Genomic DNA, 23,400 nt, shown 5'->3' with positions numbered 1-23,400 from the left:
ACCCTGAGGGGCTTCTCCCTTCCCCAGAACAACCACAGCCGCCACTTATCAACTCCTTGTACTCCACGATCTGTGCACACATGACTGCACTTGAATCCTTCTCCCATTAGCCCCCCTATCATTGGTAGAATGATCATGCCCATTTTACAGATGAGTAAACAGAGGCCGGGCTGAGGCATCAGTTGTCCACGGTCACATGGCTAGTGAGTGGAGGAGCACGATTCACACTCTGCCTTGTTCTAGAACTCAAACGTTCATCACAGCTCCTCTCCCTCCACATGTATTTTAAAATTAATGAAATGAATTAAAATAACATAAAATTAACTGTTGTAAAGTTTGTAATTCAGTAGCATTTAGTTCATTCACAATGTTGTGCATCCACCACCACTATCTAGTTCCAAACATTTTCATCACCCAGAAGAAAAAATTGTATCCACTAGCAGTCACTCCCCATTCCCTCTTCCCCTCCGCCCCTGGCAAACATGTCTTCTTTCTGTCTCTGTGGATTTGCCTATTCTGGGCATTCCATATGAATGGAATCACACGGTATGTGATCTTTTGTGTCTGGCCTCATTCACTCACCATGACATTTTCGAGGTTCATCTGTGTCGTAGACCATAGTTGTCCGCCACCATCATCCTCCTGAATCCTCATTCTTACATCCTCTCCCTCTTCTTCCCTCTATGAAAGGGCCTCCTCAGCCCACAGCCCCTGAGTTGTATGATTCTAAACTGGTGATGTGTATTCCCTCATATTCCCCTCCAAGTCCTCTGAGACTCAAATGAACATCCATAGCCTGACGTCCCTGGTCAGGTGGTGATCCCTGCTATTTTACATGTGACTCACGTATAGTCAGGTCACTAAGATCTTTCCAGGAGATGGGAGCTTCTTCACCTTAATGCCAGCTCCGGGAAGGCAAAACCCATTGTCTTGTTCATCAGTGTGCTCTCGGCACCTGCAACAGTGCGTGTCGTATGACAGGTGTTCAAAATCTTTGCTGAGGAATGAAAGAATTAATGAATGAATAAATGAATGGCTAAATCAGGCAACCCCCAAACTCACCCAACATGGCACTAGGCCTCCCCTATCAGACCATGTTTCCTCCTCCATAGTTCACCCTCCTCTGATGCCCACAATATATCCCTGTCCCCAAAGAGAACATGGTGCCCCAATTTTGTCTGCCACCTACTCTCGGTCCCTCATGCTGCAATGCCGCCCTCTGGCAAAACTGGCTGAGAACCACCCTTGCAGTGCAACCACCCTAAACCCAGCCTCACATGTTCCACAGCTGTCACCACCACCATTCCTTGAGGGAGGTGCTCTCTGTTCAAGGGGATTGCCCACTAAGATACCTCCATCCAGCCAGGGGCAATGGGAGGGTGGTTTGGGGACTCATCTGAGATGCAAAACCCCTGGACTTTGCAGTACCTACCACCTTTACGCTTCCTGTTGCCTCTGGAGAGTTACCTGGAATCTTCCAAGACACATTCCTGGCATACCCTCCCCCAGCAACCACAGAAATAGAACAATAAACAACACACCAGCCTGCCTTTTAAGAGAGACGGCAGGAGGGAAGGCAGGCACAGTGTGGACCATGGTACTCCTGCCAATCCTGCTCCTCATCGTCCTCATTGGCCTCTTGCTACTCTGGGGCCAACTCACCTCTCAGGGTTGCCTCCCTCCTGGACCACGACCACTGCCCTTCCTGGGGAACATTTTGCATCTAGACCACAAGGGCTTTCTCAAGTCCCTCCAGGCGGTGAGATGGGGATGGCAAAGGGGTGGAGAGCAGGATGGAAATGGATGGGAAACAGCTCAGAGGCAGCAAAGCAGATGGCGGTCAAACTCTGGGTGGGACCTCGCGGACCAGCTTGGGGATTGTCTTCTTCCAGCAGTGACCTATCCCAACTTGCCCACTAGAGAATCTTCTGGAATTCCTGTGAGAAAGAATGGAGGGAAGGTAGACTAGAGGGAGAAATTCTGATAGACTGGAGGCTTTGAGCTGTGGTCCTGCGGGGATTGGGAGGGAGAGGTACTAAAGCTCAGATGTGGGGAGTCTCTGTAATTTTTAAAATGCAAAGCTGCAGTGGTTCTTGGAAAAGCCAAGAGAGAAAGACACTTGGGGTGAGGGCGTGCGTGGGAGGCTTAAAGGAGGCCACAGAGATCAAGTCTCCATTCTTCCCTGATGGAGCTGTAGCCAGCAGGCTTTGGGCTACACCAGAAGGTGTGATCCAGGTGTGGCACGGAGACCTTTCTCCTGAGTTAGAGAGTGAGATTTGGACCTGCGCCCACAGCTGAGGGAGAAATATGGTGATGTCTTCACAATCTACCTGGGGCCCCGGCCATCCGTCGTCCTGTGTGGCTACGAGGCAGTGAGGGAGGCCCTGGTGGATCAGGCTGAGGCTTTTTCTGGCCGAGGTCACATCGCCATCCTTGATCCCATCTTCCAGGGAACTGGTGAGTGGGGATGAAGGTGGGGATTGGGGAGAGGATGAAGGAACACCCCATGGCTTCTTCCAACCTTCCTTGCATGCTGGACCAATCAGGTGTGGCCTTTGCCAATGGAAAGTCTTGGAAGGCCCTCCGACGATTCTCTCTGGCCACCATGAGGGACTTTGGGATGGGGAAGCGGAGCATGGAGGAACGAATCAAGGAGGAGGCTCAGTGTCTGGTGGAGGAGCTGCAGAAATCCGAGGGTGAGCCCTGGGCCTGGGCAGAAAGGTGGAGGGGCGGGCAGGGGGTGAGTGAGGTGGGGACAGAGAGAGGGAGTGAGAGAACAAGACTGATGGAGAGAGACGCAGAGACAGAGACAGACAGATGCAGAGACAGGTTCAGAGAGATAGAAGAGAAGACGACAGAAAAGAAATGGAGAAAGAGGATGAGGACAGCAGAGAGAGACAGAGACTGGAAAGGAGAGGGGGAGAGGAAGAGAAAGCAGACAAAAAAACAGAGAGCAGAGAGAGAGAGACCGTAAGACAGAGAAATAATGAAGACACTAAGAAATGTCAATCCAGAAGCAGAAACTGCAAGGAAAAGACTTAGAAAGGAAAAGGTAAAAATAGAAATAGATGAGAGGAGACACAGAGTGTCAGTGAGGCCAAGGAGAGGGAAGACCAAGTGTCAGCGAGGCCAAGGAGAGGGGCTGAGACTCCAAGAAACAGTCAGAGACAAGACGAGAGAAAGATACAGAGGCACCAAGAAAGTCAGACTCAGACAGAGATGGAGAAAAACAGTAAGAGACACAGAGCGGGAGATTCCAAGGGAGAAAAGTGAGGTGCAGCGACCCAGTGAGAGCCAGGCTGGGCAAGAGATAGAGAAAGAAACCAGTCAAGCAAATCACCAGCCAGATCAGATTCACCCAGAAAGGCAATCCAGGGACCAACATGACAGACCTCTCATCGCCAGGGGCCTATGTGGATCCCACCTTCCTCTTTCACACGGTCACGGCCAACGTCATCTGCTCCATTGTGTTTGGCGAGCGCTTTAATTACCAGGACACCAAATTCTTAAGGCTGCTAAATTTACTGAATGAAATCCTCAACATTCTCAGCTCTTTCTACAGCCAGGTGAGACCAAAGTTTCCATGGTGGCCAGGAATCGGGGTGGGTGGACCCTGGGAGATGATCAGATGCTCTCTGTCCTGAACATCAAAGAAAGAGAGCATCAAGAGGTCTGCTTTCTGTACACACATGTCAACCCCTACATCCTCCCAGGTGAGGCAATGCGTCAGACTGTGGGTAGGAATCAGACCTCCGACAAGGTTGGACTATGAAAGAAGAAACCTCAGCAGACGTAAGAGTAATTGTGGCAGGGTGCCACTGTTTATTCACCACTGAGTCTGTGTGCATGAGTGTGTGTGTGTGTGTGTGTGTGTGTACTCAGTTTGGAGGCACGTTCCCCAAGTCCACCTGGGGAGTGGTACCCTTCAGAAGTTTCTGTTGTGCAATACACAATGACAACACCCACAACAGAAGCGCAGAGAGTAGAACGGGTTCTGGGCCCTTCCCTGCTTCCCTGTAGGTGTTTGAACTTCTCTCAGGCATCTTGAAACACTTTCCTGGCACACACACTCGCTTGTACAGAAACATTCAAGAATTGGAAGAGTTTGTCACAGAGAACATTGAGAGGCATCGGAAAATGCTGGACCCCAGTGCCCCAAAGGACTTCATTGATTCCTTCCTTCTACGCATAGACAAGGCAAGTGCTGACCTAGATTAGCAGTGGGCAAGAGAGAGAGTGTGGGGCACACTACTGACACTGAGCTGGCATGTTTGGGTACAATATATGTGTTGTTTAAATACTGAAATACTTCCCTAGGGGTTGGTAAGAATTACATTGGCCCAACACCTTTGCCCCCATTCCTTCCTCAGCCTTCCTAGGCCCCCCTCCTGGAAAGCCTGTTAAGAGGTACCAACTAAAGAGTTAAGGTCTGGCCCAGCAGGGGGCCTCCAATCCTGTTACCCCCTCCAATTTTTTTTAATAATCATTTTATTGAGGTCACATTGGTTTAGAACACTGTGTAAATTTCAGGTGTACTCACTATATGGACTTCTGTATAGACTGCATCATGTTCACCGCCAAAAGTCTAGTTTCCATCCGTCAGCATCCATATGTGCCTGTTTACCCCTTTTGCCCTCCCCCATCCCTTTCCCATCTGGTAACCACTGATATGTTCTCCTTATTTATGCGTTTGTTTATCTTTCACAAATGAGTGAAATAATACAGTATTTTTCTTTCTCTGTCTATTTCGGTTAGCATAATACCCTCAAGGTCTATCCGTGTTGTCACGAATAGCATGATTTTGTCTTTTTTAATGGCTGAGTAATATTCCATGGTGTATATATATATATATATACCACTTCTTCTTTATCCATTCATCCATTGATGGACACTTAGGTTGTTTCCAAGTCTTGGCTATTGTGAATAATGCTGCAATGAACATAAGGGTGCATATATCTTTTCAAGTTATTGTTTTCATGTTCTTTGGATAAATACCCAGAAGTGGAATAGTTGGATCAAATGGTATTTCTATTTTTAATTTTTTGAGAGCTCTCCATTCTGTTTTCCATAGTGGCTGCACCAGTTTGCATTCTCACCAGCAGTGGACGAGGGTTTCCTTTTCTCCATATCCTCTCCAACATTTGTTATTTCTTGTCTTATTAATAATAGCCATTCTAACAGGCATGAGGTGATACCTCATTGTAGTTTTGACTTGCATTTACCTAACAATTAGTGATGTTGAACATCTTTTCATGTCGGCCATCTGTATATATTCTTTGGAGAAATGTCTGTTCATATCCTCTGCTTGTTTTTTGATCCGGTAGTTTGCTTTTTGTTATTGCTTTATATATTTTGGAAATTAACCCCTTGTCAGATATACGATTTGTAAATATTTTCTCCCAGTTGGTGGGTTGTCTTTTCGTTTTGTTGGTGGTTTCTTTTTCCTTGCAGATGCTTTTTAATCTGATGTAGTCTCATTTGTTTATTTTTTCTTCTCTTTCCCTTGCCTGAGAAGCCGTTTCCCATTCTGATTGGTCAGAGCCCATGCCTGTTCTGATGGGTCAGAGCCCATGTCTGTTCTGATTGGTTGGAAATTGATGTCTGTTTTGATTGGTATGGCAGGAGTCATACAAGTTGTTAGATATCTTCAATATTACCTCTGGATATACAGCGGCAAGAACCAGTCAGAGAGCAAAGACACCGAAGGACAGAGAAGATAATAGCAGCAACAAAAAAATTAATCCCTAATGTTTATTGAATACTTATATGCATAATATCAAAACAACCCTATTTGAGGAACAGGCACAGAGAGGTTAAGTTCCTTGCCCAAAGGCACACAGCTGGTAAATGGTAGGGCCTGAGCTTTACACCAGTCAGTTTGGCTCCAGAACCCACTCTTTTGCTAAGTTCTTAGTGAAAAGAGAAAAAAGGAAATAGGGAAAAAGAAAAACCAGCAGAGAGTAACATGGGGGTTGGTGGGGAGAAAAGAAGACCTAGAGACTAGGAATCTATGCAAGGGGAGGCTCCAACGATTGTCCATTGCCACCCCTAGGAATGCTCCAATCCTGAGAGTGAGTTCCACCATAAGAATCTTGTCCACACGGTGCTCTCATTGTTCTTTGCTGGCACGGAGACCTCCAGCACCACTCTCCGATATGCGCTTCTACTCCTTCTTAAGAACCCAGATGTCTTAGGTGAGCTGGGCTTATGGTGGGTGGAGGCCTGGATGGTCGAGTGTCTCTGAGGCCATGCTGGAAGGTCTTTGGGTGATGGGTGAAAACAGACAACTTCTGTCTTGATCAGTCTGTAAAATAATAAACCCACCTCTGTAGGGATTTGTAACTTATATGAAACTTTGCTGCCAACAAATCTCTTTGTAGTTGACAAGGTACTTTACAGTTTATAAAATATTTTTCCTTTTTCTTTTTTTTTTTTTTTTTTGTTTATTGCAGTAACATTGGTTTATAACATTGTATAAATTTCAGGTGTACGTCATTATACTTCTATTTCTACATAGATTTCATCATGTTCACCACCCAAATACTAATTACAACCCATCACCACACACATGTGTCGAATTATCCCTTTCGCCCTCCTCCCTCCCCCCTTCCCCTCTGGTAACCATCAATCCAATCTCTGTCTCTATGTGTTTGTTTATTGTTGTTATTATCTACAACTTAATGAAGGAAATCACATGGTATTTGACCTTCTCTCTCTGACTTATTTCACTTTGCATAATACCCTCAATGTCCATCCATGTTGTCACAAATGGCTGGATTTCATCGTTTCTTATGGCTGAGTAGTATTCCATTTTCATTCAATGAAACACTCTATGGTTTAGAAGAGACTTTTGTACTTACGGAGTGTTTTGTAATTTGCAAAGACACTTGAGAGATCTTAAAGTGCTTTATGGTTTACAGAGCACGCTCCAGTCTCAAAGCATTACCATTCACTGGGCATTTTGCAGTCTACGAAAGCACGTGGCTCTTGACAGAACACTTTGAGGTTGACACTTTGAGGCTGACAAAGAACTTCATTATTTGGAGTATATTGCTGACTTACAACTAATTAAAAGTTTCCTCAATTGGTTCCCATGCAGATGGCCTGCAGATCAGACTTGGAGAAACTCTTATCTAATCAAATCCCCTTATTTTACAGATAAAGAATTTAGGCCCAGAGTGTAAAAGTAACTTATCCAAGATCACATAGCAAATCAGTGGGACAGAAGGACATGACCCCAGTTCCAGGCACAATTCATGTTTAGTTTAAAAAAAATGATGCCTTAAATGTTGAATGAATTTCCACCCACCCATCCTTACCCAAGTGATCCCCTCTCATAACTAGAGTGGAAACAAGAGACAAGACTTTCCCACAATGAAGCCATTGACTTTCTTTCTCAATGATCTCATTGAGAAGGAACAATAACCCAATATCTTAGTAAAGAGTGCAGAAGACCTTTCCCCCAGTCTGCAGGTCATTTTTGGATGATGTGGCTGATCTCACTGCTTTGGACATTCTTTGATGAACCCCCTCCCACCCTCACCATTTTTAGAGAAAGTCCAGGCGGAGATCGACAGAGTGATAGGCCCACACCGTCTCCCAGCCCTTGAAGATCGGGCAAAAATGCCTTATACAGATGCTGTCATCCATGAGATTCAAAGATTCAGTGATATCACCCCCGTTGGGGTCCCCCATTCTGTCATCAAGGACACTCACTTCCGGGGATATCTTCTCCCTAAGGTGAGACCAGCAGGGCCACAGAATCTTGGATGGAAGGTGCTGTTTGTCTGCAGTCTTATGATTCATGTCTCTGGTTGTTGGACTGCAAAGAGAATTTTTATTTCCAGATTTCTATGGGATGGAGGGAGATTTTAGAAATACAAAAAGTCCTCTCCCTTCTGTCTGTCTTTTATTTTACCTCTATTACATGTAGAATTTTCTGGAAAAAAGTACCATACACTTATTGAAACTTGTTACACAATAGAGCTTTTTTTCAAACTTTTTTATCATCTCCTCTACCTTCCTCCTTCATGAGAAGGCATTCACAATTTGATGTTACTCCTTCCACACTTTCTTTAAATTATATGAACACATAGCACATGTATACACACATACACAAAGATGGGCTCGCACTATATCTATCACTTTGTAACTTGTGTGTACGGTGTGCATGTCTCCTTCCTCTCCTGTCCTTATGTTCATACTAATACAATTTTCAACCTATTTTATTTTGTGTCTCTGTGTGTTTGGCTTTCCTTTTATAATGTAACAGTACGCCATCAGTATATTTTCAGGTCAATGCCTACGGTTCTAACTCATTTTCCCGTGGTTGCAAATGTTCCTGAATATAGATGTAGCTAGGGGTGATACTCATAACATCTACTCACCCAGTGGGCACCACACATCAAATTAGATTCTGGTCTTCACGCCCTAGTAGAGGCCTTGGAGGCCTACAGTGAGCCAGATGTGACCCTTTTAGTTGATGGATCATGGCAAAGTCCAAGGGTCTTGGAAAACAGGGGTCAGGGTGGTCAGTGCAGGTTCCTGGAGAGCTCAGGACACAGCTAATAACCAAATAGGGCAGACTTATTTCAATTCATTATGTTGGCAATTATTTTAGCCACCAACTGTAGACCGTACAGAGAGTGAAGGTCATTATCAACTGTTAATGTACCATCATTGATTCAACCACTCCTTGTTGATAGCCGTTTGGGTCCCCTTGGCTTTGATGCCCTCTTAGGACACTATTGTGTACCCTGTCATGGGCTCTGTCCTCCATGATCCTCACCACTTTGAGAAGCCAGATGCCTTCCACCCTGACCACTTCCTGGATGCGGAGGGCAACTTCAGGAAACAGGAAGCCTTCATCCCATTCTCCATGGGTAAGCCATGCCCTCCAGACTCTATGAGAATGCCTGCTTACCTCCTTTTCTGTGTGTGACTTTCTCCCTTTGTCCAACCCCAAACACTGGGTGAACATTTTTGAAAAAGATGAGGATTAGTAAGGAAAGAGAAAGCATCTATAGACACAAAGATAGTGTGAAGGGAATGAGAGAGAGGAGGTAAGATGGGGGAGAAAGATGGAGACTAAGTCAGTAATGGAGATAATGTGAAAGACAAAGACACACACATGCACGCACATGCACACACAAAGACCAGACAAATAAATGATTTATTATTGGGCACCTGTATGTGCCAAGAATTAGGAAAGGCATTTTCAGCTTTTATTTCAAAATAAAAATAACTTTATTATTTTTCTAATTTTTATACCAATAAGGGAGTAGTTAAGTTGAAAGTGACAATCACCTGCAATTTACCACCTAAAACTTATCTGTTAATGTTTCAGAAGATATCCTTTCAAATTCTTTATTAAATATGTCCATGCACACCAAGGTAGGTGATGAATGGATGGATGGATGTATGGATAGATAGATAGATAGATAGATAGATAGATAGATAGATAGATAGATAGATAGATAGATGATAGGTAGGTAGATGATAGAAAGGGAAGCTGGAAGAAAGAGAACAGAAGGGAAGAGAAAAGAAAGAAAATTCAGTCATTTATTTCCTGTGAGCCAATTGTTAAAATCCAAGCCCCAGGCTAGAGTGCAGCTAAGGAAGCACTTAAAGCACAAAAATTTGGGGAATCCTCACACTCAGCGTCCTGCATGTGCCCTGAAAGAAGCACCAATCAGATGATTCAATTTTTAGCCACAGGTTTGAAATTTATCATATGCTATAATTTTAAATCTCCTAAGGTCTGTTTCTGGTATATTTACAATCAGATATATTTTACAACAGGTTCTTCTTTTTTAAAAATTTCAATAGAATTTCGTGTTGAGAATTCTCAAATATCTTTTCAGCTCCTGACAAAATGATCAAATTGTTTTTCTCCTCGGATCTGTTAAAAAAAAAATAGTAGATGTCTCAATGTTGAATCATGCACTCTTTGAAGAGCTGGAAGAAGAGACGCCTAGAGAGCAGGGGGCTTGCCCATGGCCCCGTGAGAAATCATGACCTATGTTAGTCAGGTCAGGCTGGTCTGTGATAAACAACCTGGATATCTCATCAGCTTAATGCCTAAAAGTTAATTTCATGCTCATGCAGCGTCCCATTTCCTGGCCATTACCATCCTGTAGAGATGGGATCTGTCACAGATTCTATCTGACACAGGCAGAAACAGGGAAAACAGCATGGCAGTTATCAATTTAGCCCTCACTTCACTGGCCAAAGCAAGCGCCATCCTAGTTTAACATGGCAGAGATGTTTAATGCACCTAAGGATGTGCCCTGAATATTTGTGAATGATAATGCTCTTTACCACACCGGGTGGGGCAGCTCTGTGGGCCACCTCTCTTTCCCAATGAGGCTGCAAGTCACCAGGATGCAGTCCACACTGTGGCCCAGCCCAGGGACACGTTTGCTGCCCACCCTTGGTCATGCCAGTCACACAAGCCTGTGCTGAAGTCAACAGTGGATCCTGAGGGCTCCATGTAGATGGGACACTTGTGTGATGGTGGATCTCGTTTTGCAGGAAGATATGACTGGGGGGTATGAGAGGCAGAAATTTAAGATGGAGAGTGGGGGGGTGCTAGTCAAAATGTTTATCAGGTGTGACATGGCCACTGACCAATCAGAACTGTCCCTGATGGTGTTGGAACAAGGTCTGGGAGGCTTACCCATGAGCTGCTGATTGTGGGCAGGTCTGGGGTGTCAGGGGAGAGCCAAGGTGACCAGACGAGTGGAGGCACTCAGAAGCTTAGAGCACTGGCTGTACATCACCTGTTCAGAAGTAGTTCAATATTTTAACAGCCAGTCCAGATACTGGTGCCCACCTACTGCATATCAGTCCAGGACGGGGGCCGTGGAGGTTTCAGCTCCCCTCTCCCTCTCTCTCGTGGCTCCTTATACCCAGGGCACACCAGCAGGGCTTTTCCAGTGTTTTCACATTGTCACGTAAGTTGGCTTAGTTGAGAATATACTTCACCAGAGACACAGAGAAAATAGAGACACAAGACAGGCAAAGACAGGGACCAAGAGAGGCAGAGGAGGGCATGGTATGGGAGAGGCTGAGAAGAGCTGGGATGGAGAGATACACACACACATGCACACTTGTGTTGTTGGTATTGAGGACAAGAATAGGAGCAGAGGTACCTCACATGTAAATCTGTGTAAATGAGCATGCAAATGTCCTGGGAGACTGGGAGTGGGGCAACCAAGTTCTCTCCTATGGCTCCCCCAGTAACACACCCCCACTTATGCCTTCAGGAAAACGTCTCTGTCTGGGTGAGAGCTTGGCTCGCTCCGAGCTCTTCCTCTTCTTGACCTCAATGCTGCAGAATTTCTCCTTGGGCTCTCCCATGGCCCCAGAAGACATCGACCTCACACCAAGGAAGAATGGGTTTGCAAAGCTGCCCCCTGTGTTCCAGCTCTGCTTCCTGCCCCGCTGGGGCAGGAGAGAAGGGGTGCAGATCCCCTCAGAGTCCTTGCATCCAGCCCCCGCCTCTGCCCACAATGAATCTGTGGAGGCCTCCTGACTCCTCCCTGCTCACTCCCCTGTGGAAAGTCCTTTCTGTAGTCTTCCTTCATCCATCCTGCTGTAGTCCCCATTTTTCCCAGATGGCTTGCACTGTTGATGGAGAGTAAAATCTCAGGGTTCAGGGCCATGAAATACTCAATAACTTAGTGTTACCACCACCAACAGCACAGAGGGAAACTGAGGCCCAAAGGAGGGAAAGATTTAGATCCAAGGTTACCCAAGAGAGCAGCAGCAGGTGCCCTGTCTCTGTCCCTTGTCCCATCTACACTCCTCACCTCCACCCTCTTGTTCCCTCCTTGAGTTGAAAAGTCCAGTTCAGCCCTCAACTTCTGTGCTGTATGACTCAAAAATATCTCTCTTATCTCTCTGATGTTATCCTCTAAATCCAGTGAGATCAAAATAAAGTTGTACTATTTCTGGGCAAAATGGCTACTGGCTGACTTGCTATTATTTTTTTTTTAAGGTAAAATTCACAGAACATGAAATTAACCATTAACTATTTTAAAGTGTACAATTCCATGGCATTTAGTACAATCACAATGTTGTGCAACCATTGTCTCTATCTATTCTCAAACATTTTCATCACTCCAAAAGGAAACTTTGTACCCATTAAGAAGTCAGTTCCCTTTCTTCCCTCTAGCCCCTGGAAGCCACTAGTATACTTCTATCTCTGTGAACTTACCTATTCTGGAAGTTTCATATGAATGGAGTCATACAGTAAGTGACTTGTGTCTACTTTTTCACTTAACATATGGTTTTCAAGGTTCATCCACATTGTAGCATGTATCAGTACTTCATTCATTTCATGGCTGAATAATATTCCATTGTCTGGAAATACCACATTTGTTTATCCCCACATGAGTTGATTGGTATGTGGATTGTTTCCACCTTTGTCTCTTGTGAATAGTGCTGCTGTGAACATTTGTGCACAGGGTGGCCCTGCTTTTGTTTCACTCTTCATCGGGTCAATGGAAGGAAGGTGATCTTCAGTCTCCACCTTCAGACATGTGGCTCTGGAAGGATGGGGCCAGACTTCCCCTCTCAGATGCTCTTCACAGGCAGTTTTGAAGATTAAATGAGACCTTACAGATAAAGTGGTCTGAACAGTCCTTGGCACCAAGTAAGCATTATTTAAGTGACTGATAAATAAACAAATCCTCATCTTGGAGTTGAGGCTCAGAGAGGTGAAGTCACTGGACTGAGATCACAGCCTGACTCACACACCCCAGCCGGATGACTCCCAGGGCTGAGCTCCTGGATGTTGATGACATTGGTGGATCAGGCAGAAATGTTGGATGCCATGGAGAGGGGTGGCCTTTGCCATAGCCCTGTGCCTCAGTTTGCCTCCTGCCTCATGCTGAGGGGCCCAGTCAAGGCATGTCTGGAGTGAGGCTGTTTCATGGAGAAGGACAGGAGGCATAGCTGGTTCCTACATCAGGGAAGATGAACATGGGGATGGAGATCACAAAGAGCCAAAGTAACCCCTTCCCTTGTTCCATCTTTCTCTGCCTCAACCCCAGGCAGGTGCAGTGTATGCTAGGGCCCAGTGCTCAGGAGAAGGGAGGCTGGGGGCTGTGGTGGGGTGAGGGGCTTACTGCATCACAGCTCACAGGTCCGTAGACAGCCTGAGGTACACCTTCACAGCTGAGGGGAAGGGATATGCTTGAGGTCACACATTGGAGCTGAAAAATTTTCCTCTCTTCCCTGTTGGGACCACAAACAATAGGCTTCAGGCTCCACTGCAGGAGGTGGCCAGAAAGAGAGTTGTGAAAGATACTCTATAACTTCAGGAGGAAAACTGGGCACTGGTTCTTCTGCCAAGGGCTCTGGCTGGTGGTTGTGCTGTGTGGAATTGAGGTTGTTAGGAGACCGTGATGGAACAGTCAAGGGGTTCTCCAATAGGAGCGAGATTGGCTTACTGGAACCAGTCTCATGTGGAATCAACGAGTGGAGGGCAGAGCAAAATGTCCCGAGAAAGAGTCAGGTGGAGTCTGTACTGCCTTTTATGACCTTGCCTTGGAGGTCACGCAGCGTCACTTCCACTGCATTCTATTGGTGAAAGCAGTTATAAATCCCACCCAGATTCAAGTGGAGGGGAAAAGAGGACATCTCAGTGGTGGCATGTCAGTGTCACATGGAAAGAAGAGTGCATAGGACAGGAGATACATATCCATCTATATATATATAGTGGAAGTTAATTAAGGAAATCTTAACTAAATTAGAGTCGGGAAGGCCTGTAGAGGGAGCTCTCATACCCTATCACGTATCACCCATTACATCAAACGGGAAGAGACAGATACATGCTTGCATCTCTGACAAAAAGTAAAACTACTTTACTACTGAGAAGAAATTTCTCTCCCCACCTGGTAACAGCCAAACCAATGAGAAATGCCACAGCTCAGCCAATGAGAAGCCATTGCCGCCCTGAATTGTTACTTTCCTCCAGTGGACTTTCAGTTTAGCACAGCCCCTCCCTACTCCCCCTTTTTCACTATAAATCACACTCCCCTCCTTGGTCTTCTGAATTTGCCTATGGTTTGCCATAGTATGCACATTCTGAATTGTAATTCTTTTGGCTATTCCCAAATAAAGTAATTTTGAGATAAAATAACAGGCGGCTTTGTGTTTTTAGTTGACATATATGGTGTCAGAAAAGTGGGGCCAAAGGAGGCCATCTCCTAGAGACAATGACACCCAGAATCGACAAGGTACAACACAGAATCCCTTGTGCTCATAGCTTGTGTGTTGCCAATTGCTTTTGGTTTGGTGAGGCTTGTCACAGATGCTGAGCTCTGCTCTCCTTGTGTTTTGAGCTCTCAGACTTTATTCAGAATTGGGAGAGGCTTTGTCCTCTTGGGGAAGGGGCTTTGTCCTCCTGGTTCAAGGCTCTGTCCTTGGGTTCAAGGCGTCGTCCTTGGTGAGTACTCAGTTGTTTTCTGAATGTAGCACAATTCCTTTTGGGGCTCAGGCTTGCTGAATATCCAGGAGTTTGTCTTTGGTTTTCAGATTCCTTTTGGAATCAGGACTAGGAATCCAGAAACTTTTCTTTGGTTTTTAGATTTCTTTGCGGATAGGGCTAGGACTGTAGCAACTTTCTTGCATTTTCAGAGGAAATTGCAGAAATGGAATAATCTAAATGTTCTGAGGGAAACCCTCCTTCAGGGACCCCAGCCTCATTTATGTTTAAGAACTTTGGGCCCCCTACATACACATTTTTAACCAAGTGGGCCAAAGAGACCAAAAGCTGTCCAGAACAGCAAAGGCTATTATGGGGAACTTCTGATCTCCCCAAACCACCTTTTCTCAAAACCAAATGTGAAGACTGTGGCTCTAAAATTAAGCAAAACAAATAGTATGTCTGTTTTCATTGGTATCTGGAGGCTTCTGGATGTGCACTGTCGATGCATAATCAATAACCAATCTATAGGTAAGAGAGATTTAAAGACCTAATATGAGGACTAGCCTGGAAGCGCTCTCTTCCCCAGGGAAGAAAGTACTCTGGGGAAGTGTGGTTTACAGCATGGTCATATACCATTTCAGAACAAAGAACATACAGCAAGCATGACAGAAATACAATTTTTTTCCCCAAAGTCACGAGGAGCTGTTTTGCTGCACTTTAGCACATACTCATCAGGACAACTTGATTTTGGTTCTCTGGGAAGAAAGCTTATCTTCAAAGAATTATTCATATTGGTGTCAGAGAAAGGGAGACACTCATCCCTCTCTGTAAAGGGGGCATTCTTTGTTTTGGGAAAATGTTTGAAGCAGATGTACAATGTATGCTTGGTGGGCCATAACTCACACTGCTCTATGATAAACAAGTTTTAGGCCAAATCAGATTTAAACCAGAATGGCTTCCTCATATACCTCGATATGTGAATATTTCTTATTATTTTTATTATTTTCATCATTTTTCCCCTTGTGGTAGATAATCTTTTGATAGAAAGCATTGATGATGAAGTCATTGTCTCTTGGTGACAGGGTGGTTGCTGCCTGCCCTGGGTCCATCATGTCCCTCAGAGCTGGGCTTTTATCCTATTGATTTACCCTGTTATCCAGGTTGGGGGGAAATAGCTGAGCTTAGTGAGCAGACATAGTGGTATATGCTGATGGGGGAAGCCTTAGGTTCCTTAGGTCAATAATTTTGGATTGTGCACAAATATTGTACATGAGCTTCAAGAAGATTTTGTAATCATCACTTATAACAGTTAACAACCATAGAACAGAGATAGTAGTAATGATAATAAAGTGTTTACTTCAGAAAAATAAGTCTTAAGCATACTCCTTATCAGAGAAAGAGGCTCCTTCAGAATTATAAGAATGATCGACAATTTCAAGTTGTTGAGCAATCATTATTCTATCTTGCATATCAGTCTTACAACATTGAGTAAAGAAAACTGTAATTAGCTTGAATATTATGACTAGTATAAGAATTCCAAGAAGTAACAAAAGTAAGAAGTATAATCTGATCGCAGAAGGGAACCAACACTTGAAGGGAGCCAACTAAAGAAATTGAGACTTGGAATGAAGAGGGGGAGGAAGTCAAGATCGCGGCATAGGCAGACTCTGAACTCACCTCCTCCCGCAGACACAGCCAATTTACAACTACTCATGGAAAAATTACCCCTGAGACAGAACTGAAAACTGGATAAGAGGAACACCTGCAACAAGGGAGAATCCTAACTGAGGTAGAAGAGGCAGAAACTCCCTTCTGGAGAGGAAAAGTGCTGCCTTCACAAGCCGCCAGCATCACGGCTGCCTGCACAGGAGCAGCCCACAGGTATGCAGCCCTCCCTGAAGGCGCTGGGTCCTGAGTCGGGGAGCGCCCCGCCGTGGGCATTTTGTGGACCCAGCACAACTGAAACAAGTGGCATAATATCTGACTTTGCCTGCTACTAAAACATTGGGGAGTACCCCCAGAAAAGCTGGTTCACAAAGAAATGAAAACCGGCTCTTAAATGGCCCACGCACAAACTCACCAGTTTCAGAAAGCAACCTAAAATCACCAGAAAGAAAGGTGCACAGTGCTGTGGTGAAAAGAGACTCACCTAACAGGCCCTGAGTGCATCTCGGTGAGAGGTGAGACCTCTCCAGGGAATGGGACATTGGCGGCGGCCATTGTTGTGGCCTGGTGTGGGTGTGCTGACACAGACGCCATCGGAGTTCTCCCTGAGGCCTGCTAGCCCAGGGTCAGCCCCACCTGCTAGAGCACCAATTTGATCCAGCTCAGCCAGGGCAGGCAGCCCACCCTAGAGACTGACCCCACCCAACAACAAGCCCTCAGGCAACTTGTGGGCCTGCATAGATTGGTGACTGGATTCTCTGCAGCGTGGAAACTGAGCCAACTTCAGCGGGGCAGGGCATGCACAAGGAGCGAGTGGAGAGTGTGGGGCAGTCATGGAGTGTGGGGCTCCCGCCGTGGAGAGACTGGGTCCGCTTCTGGAGGTCAGGGCGCACACACGGGGCAGGACTGTGTTGACTGTTTGTGGACCTGTGGACGGCAGGGCTTGTCAGCTGCAGAAGACTTGTGCTTCTCAAAGACCCACATAGGGGGTTTGCCCCACCTTCCAAAGCCTGAAACAATTGGGTGCTCCTGTGCCTGAGACCAGCCCACCCAGCTGCAATCCTCAGAGAGCTGATAAGAGACCTAAAGGCTGGATGCTTATAGCAATTGTAAGGCCCTGAACCTAACAACCTGCCATGCTGGGGGCCTACTCACTTAAAAGAAATACTGTAACACAAATGTGGTATTAGAACTTGCAGCCAAGTGTGCTGGGGCTCCCCACATCTGATAAAGAGACTGAAGGGCCCACAACAACTACAAGCAGCTGAGCATTACAACAGCTGGCCAGGAGCATAACTCGGCCTCCCTGGGCGCCTACAGGGAGAGCAAACAGGCCACAACAGAAGGACACACGTAGCCCACATAGGGGTCACCCCAGGAACATTGAGAACTGAGGGAAGTACACTAGAAGCCTCCTAAGGCATCACTTACATAAGGTCACCTATCCAAGAGCAGGAGACGTAGCTGACCTACCTAATACGTAGACACAGCACAGGGAAAGAGGCAAAATGAGGAGGCAAAGGAATACATTCCAAGTAAGGGAACAGGACAAAACCCCAGAAAAGGAACTAAGTGAAACAGAAATGAGCAACCTACCCAACAGAGAGTTCAAACAAAGAGTGTTAAGGATGCTCACTGATCTGGGGAGAAGAATAGATGAACTCAGTGAGAATGTCAACAAAGAAATGGAAGATATAAAAAAGAACCAATCAGAAATGAAAAATACAATACTGGAAATGAAAAATTCACTAGAGGGACTCAAAAGCAGAGTAGAGGATACAGAAGAACGGATCTGCGAGCTGGATGAAAGACTAGAAGAAATTACCCAAGCTGAATAGGTAAAAGAGAAAAGAATTAAAAAGAGTGAGGACAGTCTAAGGGACCTCTGGGGACAACATCAAGCGCACTAACATCCATGTTATAGGTGTCCCGGAAGGAGTAGAGCGAGACAAGGGGGCAGAGAATCTATTTCAAGAAATAATAGATGAAAACTTCCCTAACCTAAGGAAAGAAACAGACATCCAGGTACAGGAAGCTCAGAGAGCCCCAAACAAGATAAACCCAAAGAGGCCCACACCAAGACACATCATAATCAAAATGTCCAGAATTAAAGATAAAGAGAGAATCCTAAAAACCGCAAGAGAAAGTCAAGTTACATACAAAGGAAACCCCATAAGGCTATCAGCTGACTTCTCAGCAGAAACCTTACAGGCTAGAAGAGAGTGGCACGATATATTTAAAGTGCTAAAAGGAAAAAACTTACAGCCAAGAATACTCGACCCAGCAAGGTTATCATTCAAAATAGAAGGAGAGATCAAAAATTTCCCAGAGAAGCAAAAATTAAAGGAGTTCATCAACAAGAAACCAGTGCTAAAAGAAATGTTAAAGGGACTGATTTAAGGGGAAAAGAGAAGACCACAAAGAGGAAAAATTATCTATTTCCGTGATAAGAGGGTAATGGATACAAACGCACAAAAAAGAGGTTAGATATGATATGAAAACCATATAATGAGGGAGGAGGGGAGTTAAAGAGTAGAGTTTTCAGACAGAGGTCAAACTAAAGAGACCATCAATTCTGTATAGAAGAAGAAAGGAACAGAGAAGGACTACTAAAACTCTGAGAAAAAAAAAGTTAAAAAATAAGAGTAAGTACACATTTATCAATAGCTACTTTAAACGTCAATGGACTAAATGCTCCAATTAAAAGGCATAAGGTGGCTGATTGGATAAAAAAAACAAGACCCATATACATGCTGCATACAAGACACACACTTCAGACCTAAAGACACTCACAAACTGAAAGTGAAGGGATGGAAAAAGATACTCCACGCAAATGACAATGAAAAGAAAGCTGGGGTAGCAGTACTCATATCAGACAAAATAGACTTTAAAACAAAAACTGTAAAAAGAGACAAAGAAGGGCATTACATAATGATCAAGGCAACAATCCAACAAGAGGATATAACACTTGTAAATATCTATGTACCCAATGTAGGTACACCTAAATATATAAAGCAATTATTAACAGACATAAAAACAGAAATAGACAGTAACACAATAATAGTAGGGGACTTTAACACTCCACTTACACCAACGGATAGATCATCCAAACAGAAGATTAATAAGGAAACATTGGCCTTAAATGACCCACTAGAACAGATGGACTTAGTAGATATATACAGAGCATTCCAACCAAAAACCGAATAATACATGTTCTTTTCAAATGCACATGGAACATTCTCCAGGATTGATCACATATTAGGCCACAAAACAAGTCTCCATAAATTTCAGAAGATTAAAATAATACCAAGCATCTTTTCTCACCACAACGGTATGAAACTAGAAATCAACTATAGGAAGAAAATCAGAAAAGCCACAAATACGTGGAGATTAAACAAAATGCTACTGAACAATGACTGGGTCAACGAAGAAATCAAACAATACCTGGATACAAATGAGAATGAAAATACGACATGCCAGAACTTATGGGATACAGCAAAAGTGGTTCTAAGAGGGAAGTTTATAGCAATACAGGCCTATCTCAACAAACAAGAAAAATCTCAAATAAACAATCTAACAATGCACCTGAAGGAACTGGAAAAAGAAGAACAAACAAAGCCCAAAATCAGTAGAAGAAGGGAAATAATAAAAATCAGAGCAGAAATAAAGGAAATAGAGACCAAAAAAACAATAGAAAAAATTAATAAAACCAAGAGCTGGTTCTTTGAAAAGATAAACAAAATTGACAAACCGTTAGCTAGACTCACCAAGAAAAAAGAGAGAAGACACAAATAAGTAAAATCAGAAATGAAAGAGGAAAAATTACAACAGACACCTCGGAAATACAAAAGATTATAAGAGAATACTATGAAAAGCTATATGCCAACCAATTCGACAATCTGGAAGAAATGGATAAATTTTTAGAATCATACAACCTTCCAAAACTGGATCAAGAAGAAGCAGAGAATTTGAATAAACCAATCACCAGTAAGGAGATTGAAACAGTAATCAAAAACCTCCTCAAAAATAAAAGTCCGGGACCAGATGGCTTCCCTGGTGAATTCTACCAAACATTCAAAGAAGACTTAATACTTATCCCTCTCAACCTCTTCCAAAAAATTGAGGAGGGGGGGTAGCTCCCTAACTCCTTCTACGAAGCCGACATTACCCTGATACCAAAACCAGACAAGGACAACACAAGAAAAGAAAACTACAGGCCAATATCACTGATGAACATCGATGCAAAAATCCTCAGCAAAATACTAGCAAATCGCATATAACAATACGTTAAAAAGATTATACACCATGATCAAGTGGGGTTTATTCCAGGTATGCAGGGATTGTTTAACATTCACAAATCGATCAACGTGATGAACCACATTAATAAAATGAAGAATAAAAATCACATGATCATCTCAATAGATGCAGAGAAAGTATTTGACAAGATACAGCATCCATTTATGATAAAAACTCTGAATAAAATGGGTATAGAAGGAAAGTACTTCAACATAATAAAGACCATATATGAGAAACCCACAGCTAATATCATCTTCAATGGTGAAAAACTGAAAGCTATCCCTCTAAGAACAAGAACCAGACAAGGATGCCCACTGTCACCACTCCTATTTAACATAGTACTGGAAGTCCTAGCCAGAGCAATCAGGCAAGAGAAAGAAATAAAAGGGATCCAAATTGGAAAGGAAGAAGTGAAACTGTCACTATTTGCAGATGACATGATTTTATATATAGAAAACCCTAAAGAATCCACCAGAAAACTTTTAGAAGTAATAAACGAATATGGCAAAGTTGCAGGATACAAAATCAACATACAAAAATCAGTTGCATTTCTATACACTAACAATGAAGTAGCAGAAAGAGAAATTAAGAATACCATCCCATTTACAATCGCAACAAAAAGAATAAAATACCTAGGAATAAACTTAACCAAAGAGGTGAAAGATCTGTACACCAAAAACTATAAAACATTGCTGAAAGAAATTGAAGAAGACACAAAGAAATGGAAAGATATTCTGTGCTCTTGGATTGGAAGAATTAACATAGTTAAGATGTCCATACTTCCTAAAGCAATCTATAGATTCAATGCAATCCCTATCAAAATTCCAACAACATTTTTCACAGAAATAGAACAAAGAATCGTAAAATGTCTATGGAACAACAAAAGACCCTGAATAGGTAAAGGAATCCTGAGAAAAAAGAACAAAGCTGGAGGTATCACACCCCCTGATTTCAAAATATACTACAAAACAGCATGGTACTGGCACAAAAACAGACACACAGATCAATGGAATAGAATGGAAAGCCCAGAAATAAACCCACACATCTATGGACAGCTAATCTTTGACAAAAGAGCCAAGAACATACAATGGAGAAAAGAAAGTCTCTTCAACAAATGGTGTTGGGAAAACCGGATAGCCACATGCAAAAAAATGAGAGTAGACCCTTACCTTACACCATACACAAAAATTAACTCCAAATGGATTAAAGACTTGAATGTAAGACCTGAAACTATGAAACTTCTAGAAGAAAACATAGGCAGTACGCTCTTTGACATCGGTCTTAGCAACATACTTTCAAGCACCATGTCTGACCGGGCAAGAGAAACAATAGAAAAAATAAACAAATGGGACTACATCAAACTAAAAAGCTTCTGCACAGCAAAGGAAACCATCAACAAAACGAAAAGACAACCTAACAATTGGGAGAAGATATTTGCAAACCATACATCTGATAAGGGGATAATCTCCAAAATATATAAAGAACTCATGCATCTCAACAACAAAAAAACTAACAAACCAATTAAAAAATGGGCAAAAGACCTGAATAGACATTTCTCCAAAGAAGATATACAGATGGCCAACAGACACATGATAAAATGTTCAAAATGATTAACTATCAGGGAAATGCAAATCAAAACTGCAATGAGATATCACCTCACGCCCATCAGAATGGCTATAATTAACAAGACAGGAAACAACATATGTTGGAGAGGATGTGGAGAGAAGGGAACTCTCATACACTGATGGTGGGAGTGCAAACTGTTGCAGCCACTATGGAAAACAGTATGGAGATTCCTCCAAAAATCAAGGATAGAACTACCATATGATCCAGCTATTTCACTGCTGGGTATTTATCCAAAGAACTTGAAAACACCAATGCATAAAGATACATGCACCCCTGTGTTCATTGCAGCGTTATTCACAATAGCCAAGACTTGGAAGCAACCTAAGTGCCCATCAAGGGACGAATGGATAAAGAAGATGTGGTATATATACACAATGGAATACTACTCAGCCATAAGAAACGATGAAATCCAGCCATTTGTGACAACATGGATGGACATTGAGGGTATTATGCAAAGCGAAATAAGTCAGAGGGAGAAGGTCAAATACCGTATGATTTCCTTCATTAAGTAGTAGATAATAGCAACAATAAACAAACACATAGAAACAGAGATTGAATTGGTGGTTACCAGAGGGGAACGGGGGCGGGGGGAGGGTGAAAGGGATAATTCAGCACATGTGTGTGTGGTGATGGGTTGTAATTAGTATTTGGGTGGTGAACATGATGTAATCTATACAGAAATAGAAGTATAATGATGTACACCTGAAATTTATACAATGTTATAAACCAATGTTACTGCAATAAACAAAAAATTAAAAGAAATAAAAAATTAATAAAATGAATGAAGACAGGGAAAAAAGAAAAGAAATTGAGACTTGGTGAGGGGTCACTTGGGGCATCTACCTGTTTTTTCAGAGATGTGTTTTAACAGAGATGACACATTGGAAGATTCACCATGTATAAAAACATAACATTCGTTTTCAGTTACAACACATATAGCTCCCTGGGGTGCAGATATACCACTAAGAAGATATTCTCAGTTAGAATATCTAAGGCCATTCTATTTTGAAGGACAACCTTCTTCATTAAGGACATCTCAGTATTCAATAAAGCCATTCCTGTTTGGCTATTGCTGGGGGCCTGTTGAATAAATTTAGTCAGGGGTTCTACACGCGATACATCATCTTCTAATCATACGAAGGGAACAAATATAGCTGTTAGGTGGTTATACCAGCGGAATACTGAACGAGTCCATCTGGCCTTAAGGAGAGACAGATTGGCAACAGTTGTTAACTTAGGACACATCCTTCCCTGCATGTAAGGGAGCCCCAGAGCGCAGCTTCCTAGCCATCCAGGTTCTAGCCAAGGCCAAACATTTGTTCCAAAAAACCATTGAGTTCCACAGGGTGCCACCCAATAAATCTCTGGCCTTCAAG

At 43.5% G+C, this 23,400-nt stretch overlaps 1 protein-coding gene across 1 annotated transcript; it reads left to right on the top strand.

Annotated features, from left to right (window-relative positions):
- The first annotated feature begins 1,591 nt into the window (after window positions 1–1,591).
- Window positions 1,592–11,536, top strand: LOC101392406 (cytochrome P450 2B11-like). Its single transcript, XM_004441611.3, has 9 exons — window positions 1,592–1,759; window positions 2,295–2,457; window positions 2,547–2,696; window positions 3,406–3,566; window positions 4,021–4,197; window positions 6,053–6,194; window positions 7,553–7,740; window positions 8,741–8,882; window positions 11,268–11,536. The coding sequence occupies exons 1-9, from the start codon at window positions 1,595–1,597 to the stop codon at window positions 11,534–11,536; spliced, it is 1,557 nt and encodes a 518-aa protein (XP_004441668.1). The 5' UTR covers window positions 1,592–1,594.
- The last annotated feature ends 11,864 nt before the right edge of the window (window positions 11,537–23,400 follow it).

The sequence above is a fragment of the Ceratotherium simum genome, chromosome 33, assembly GCF_057802395.1.
Source record: "Ceratotherium simum simum isolate JZ-2026a chromosome 33, ASM5780239v1, whole genome shotgun sequence".
Taxonomy (NCBI): Eukaryota; Metazoa; Chordata; class Mammalia; order Perissodactyla; family Rhinocerotidae; genus Ceratotherium; species Ceratotherium simum.
The sequence above is the reverse complement of the archived record's forward strand: the minus strand, read 5'-3'. Positions and strand labels throughout refer to the sequence as shown.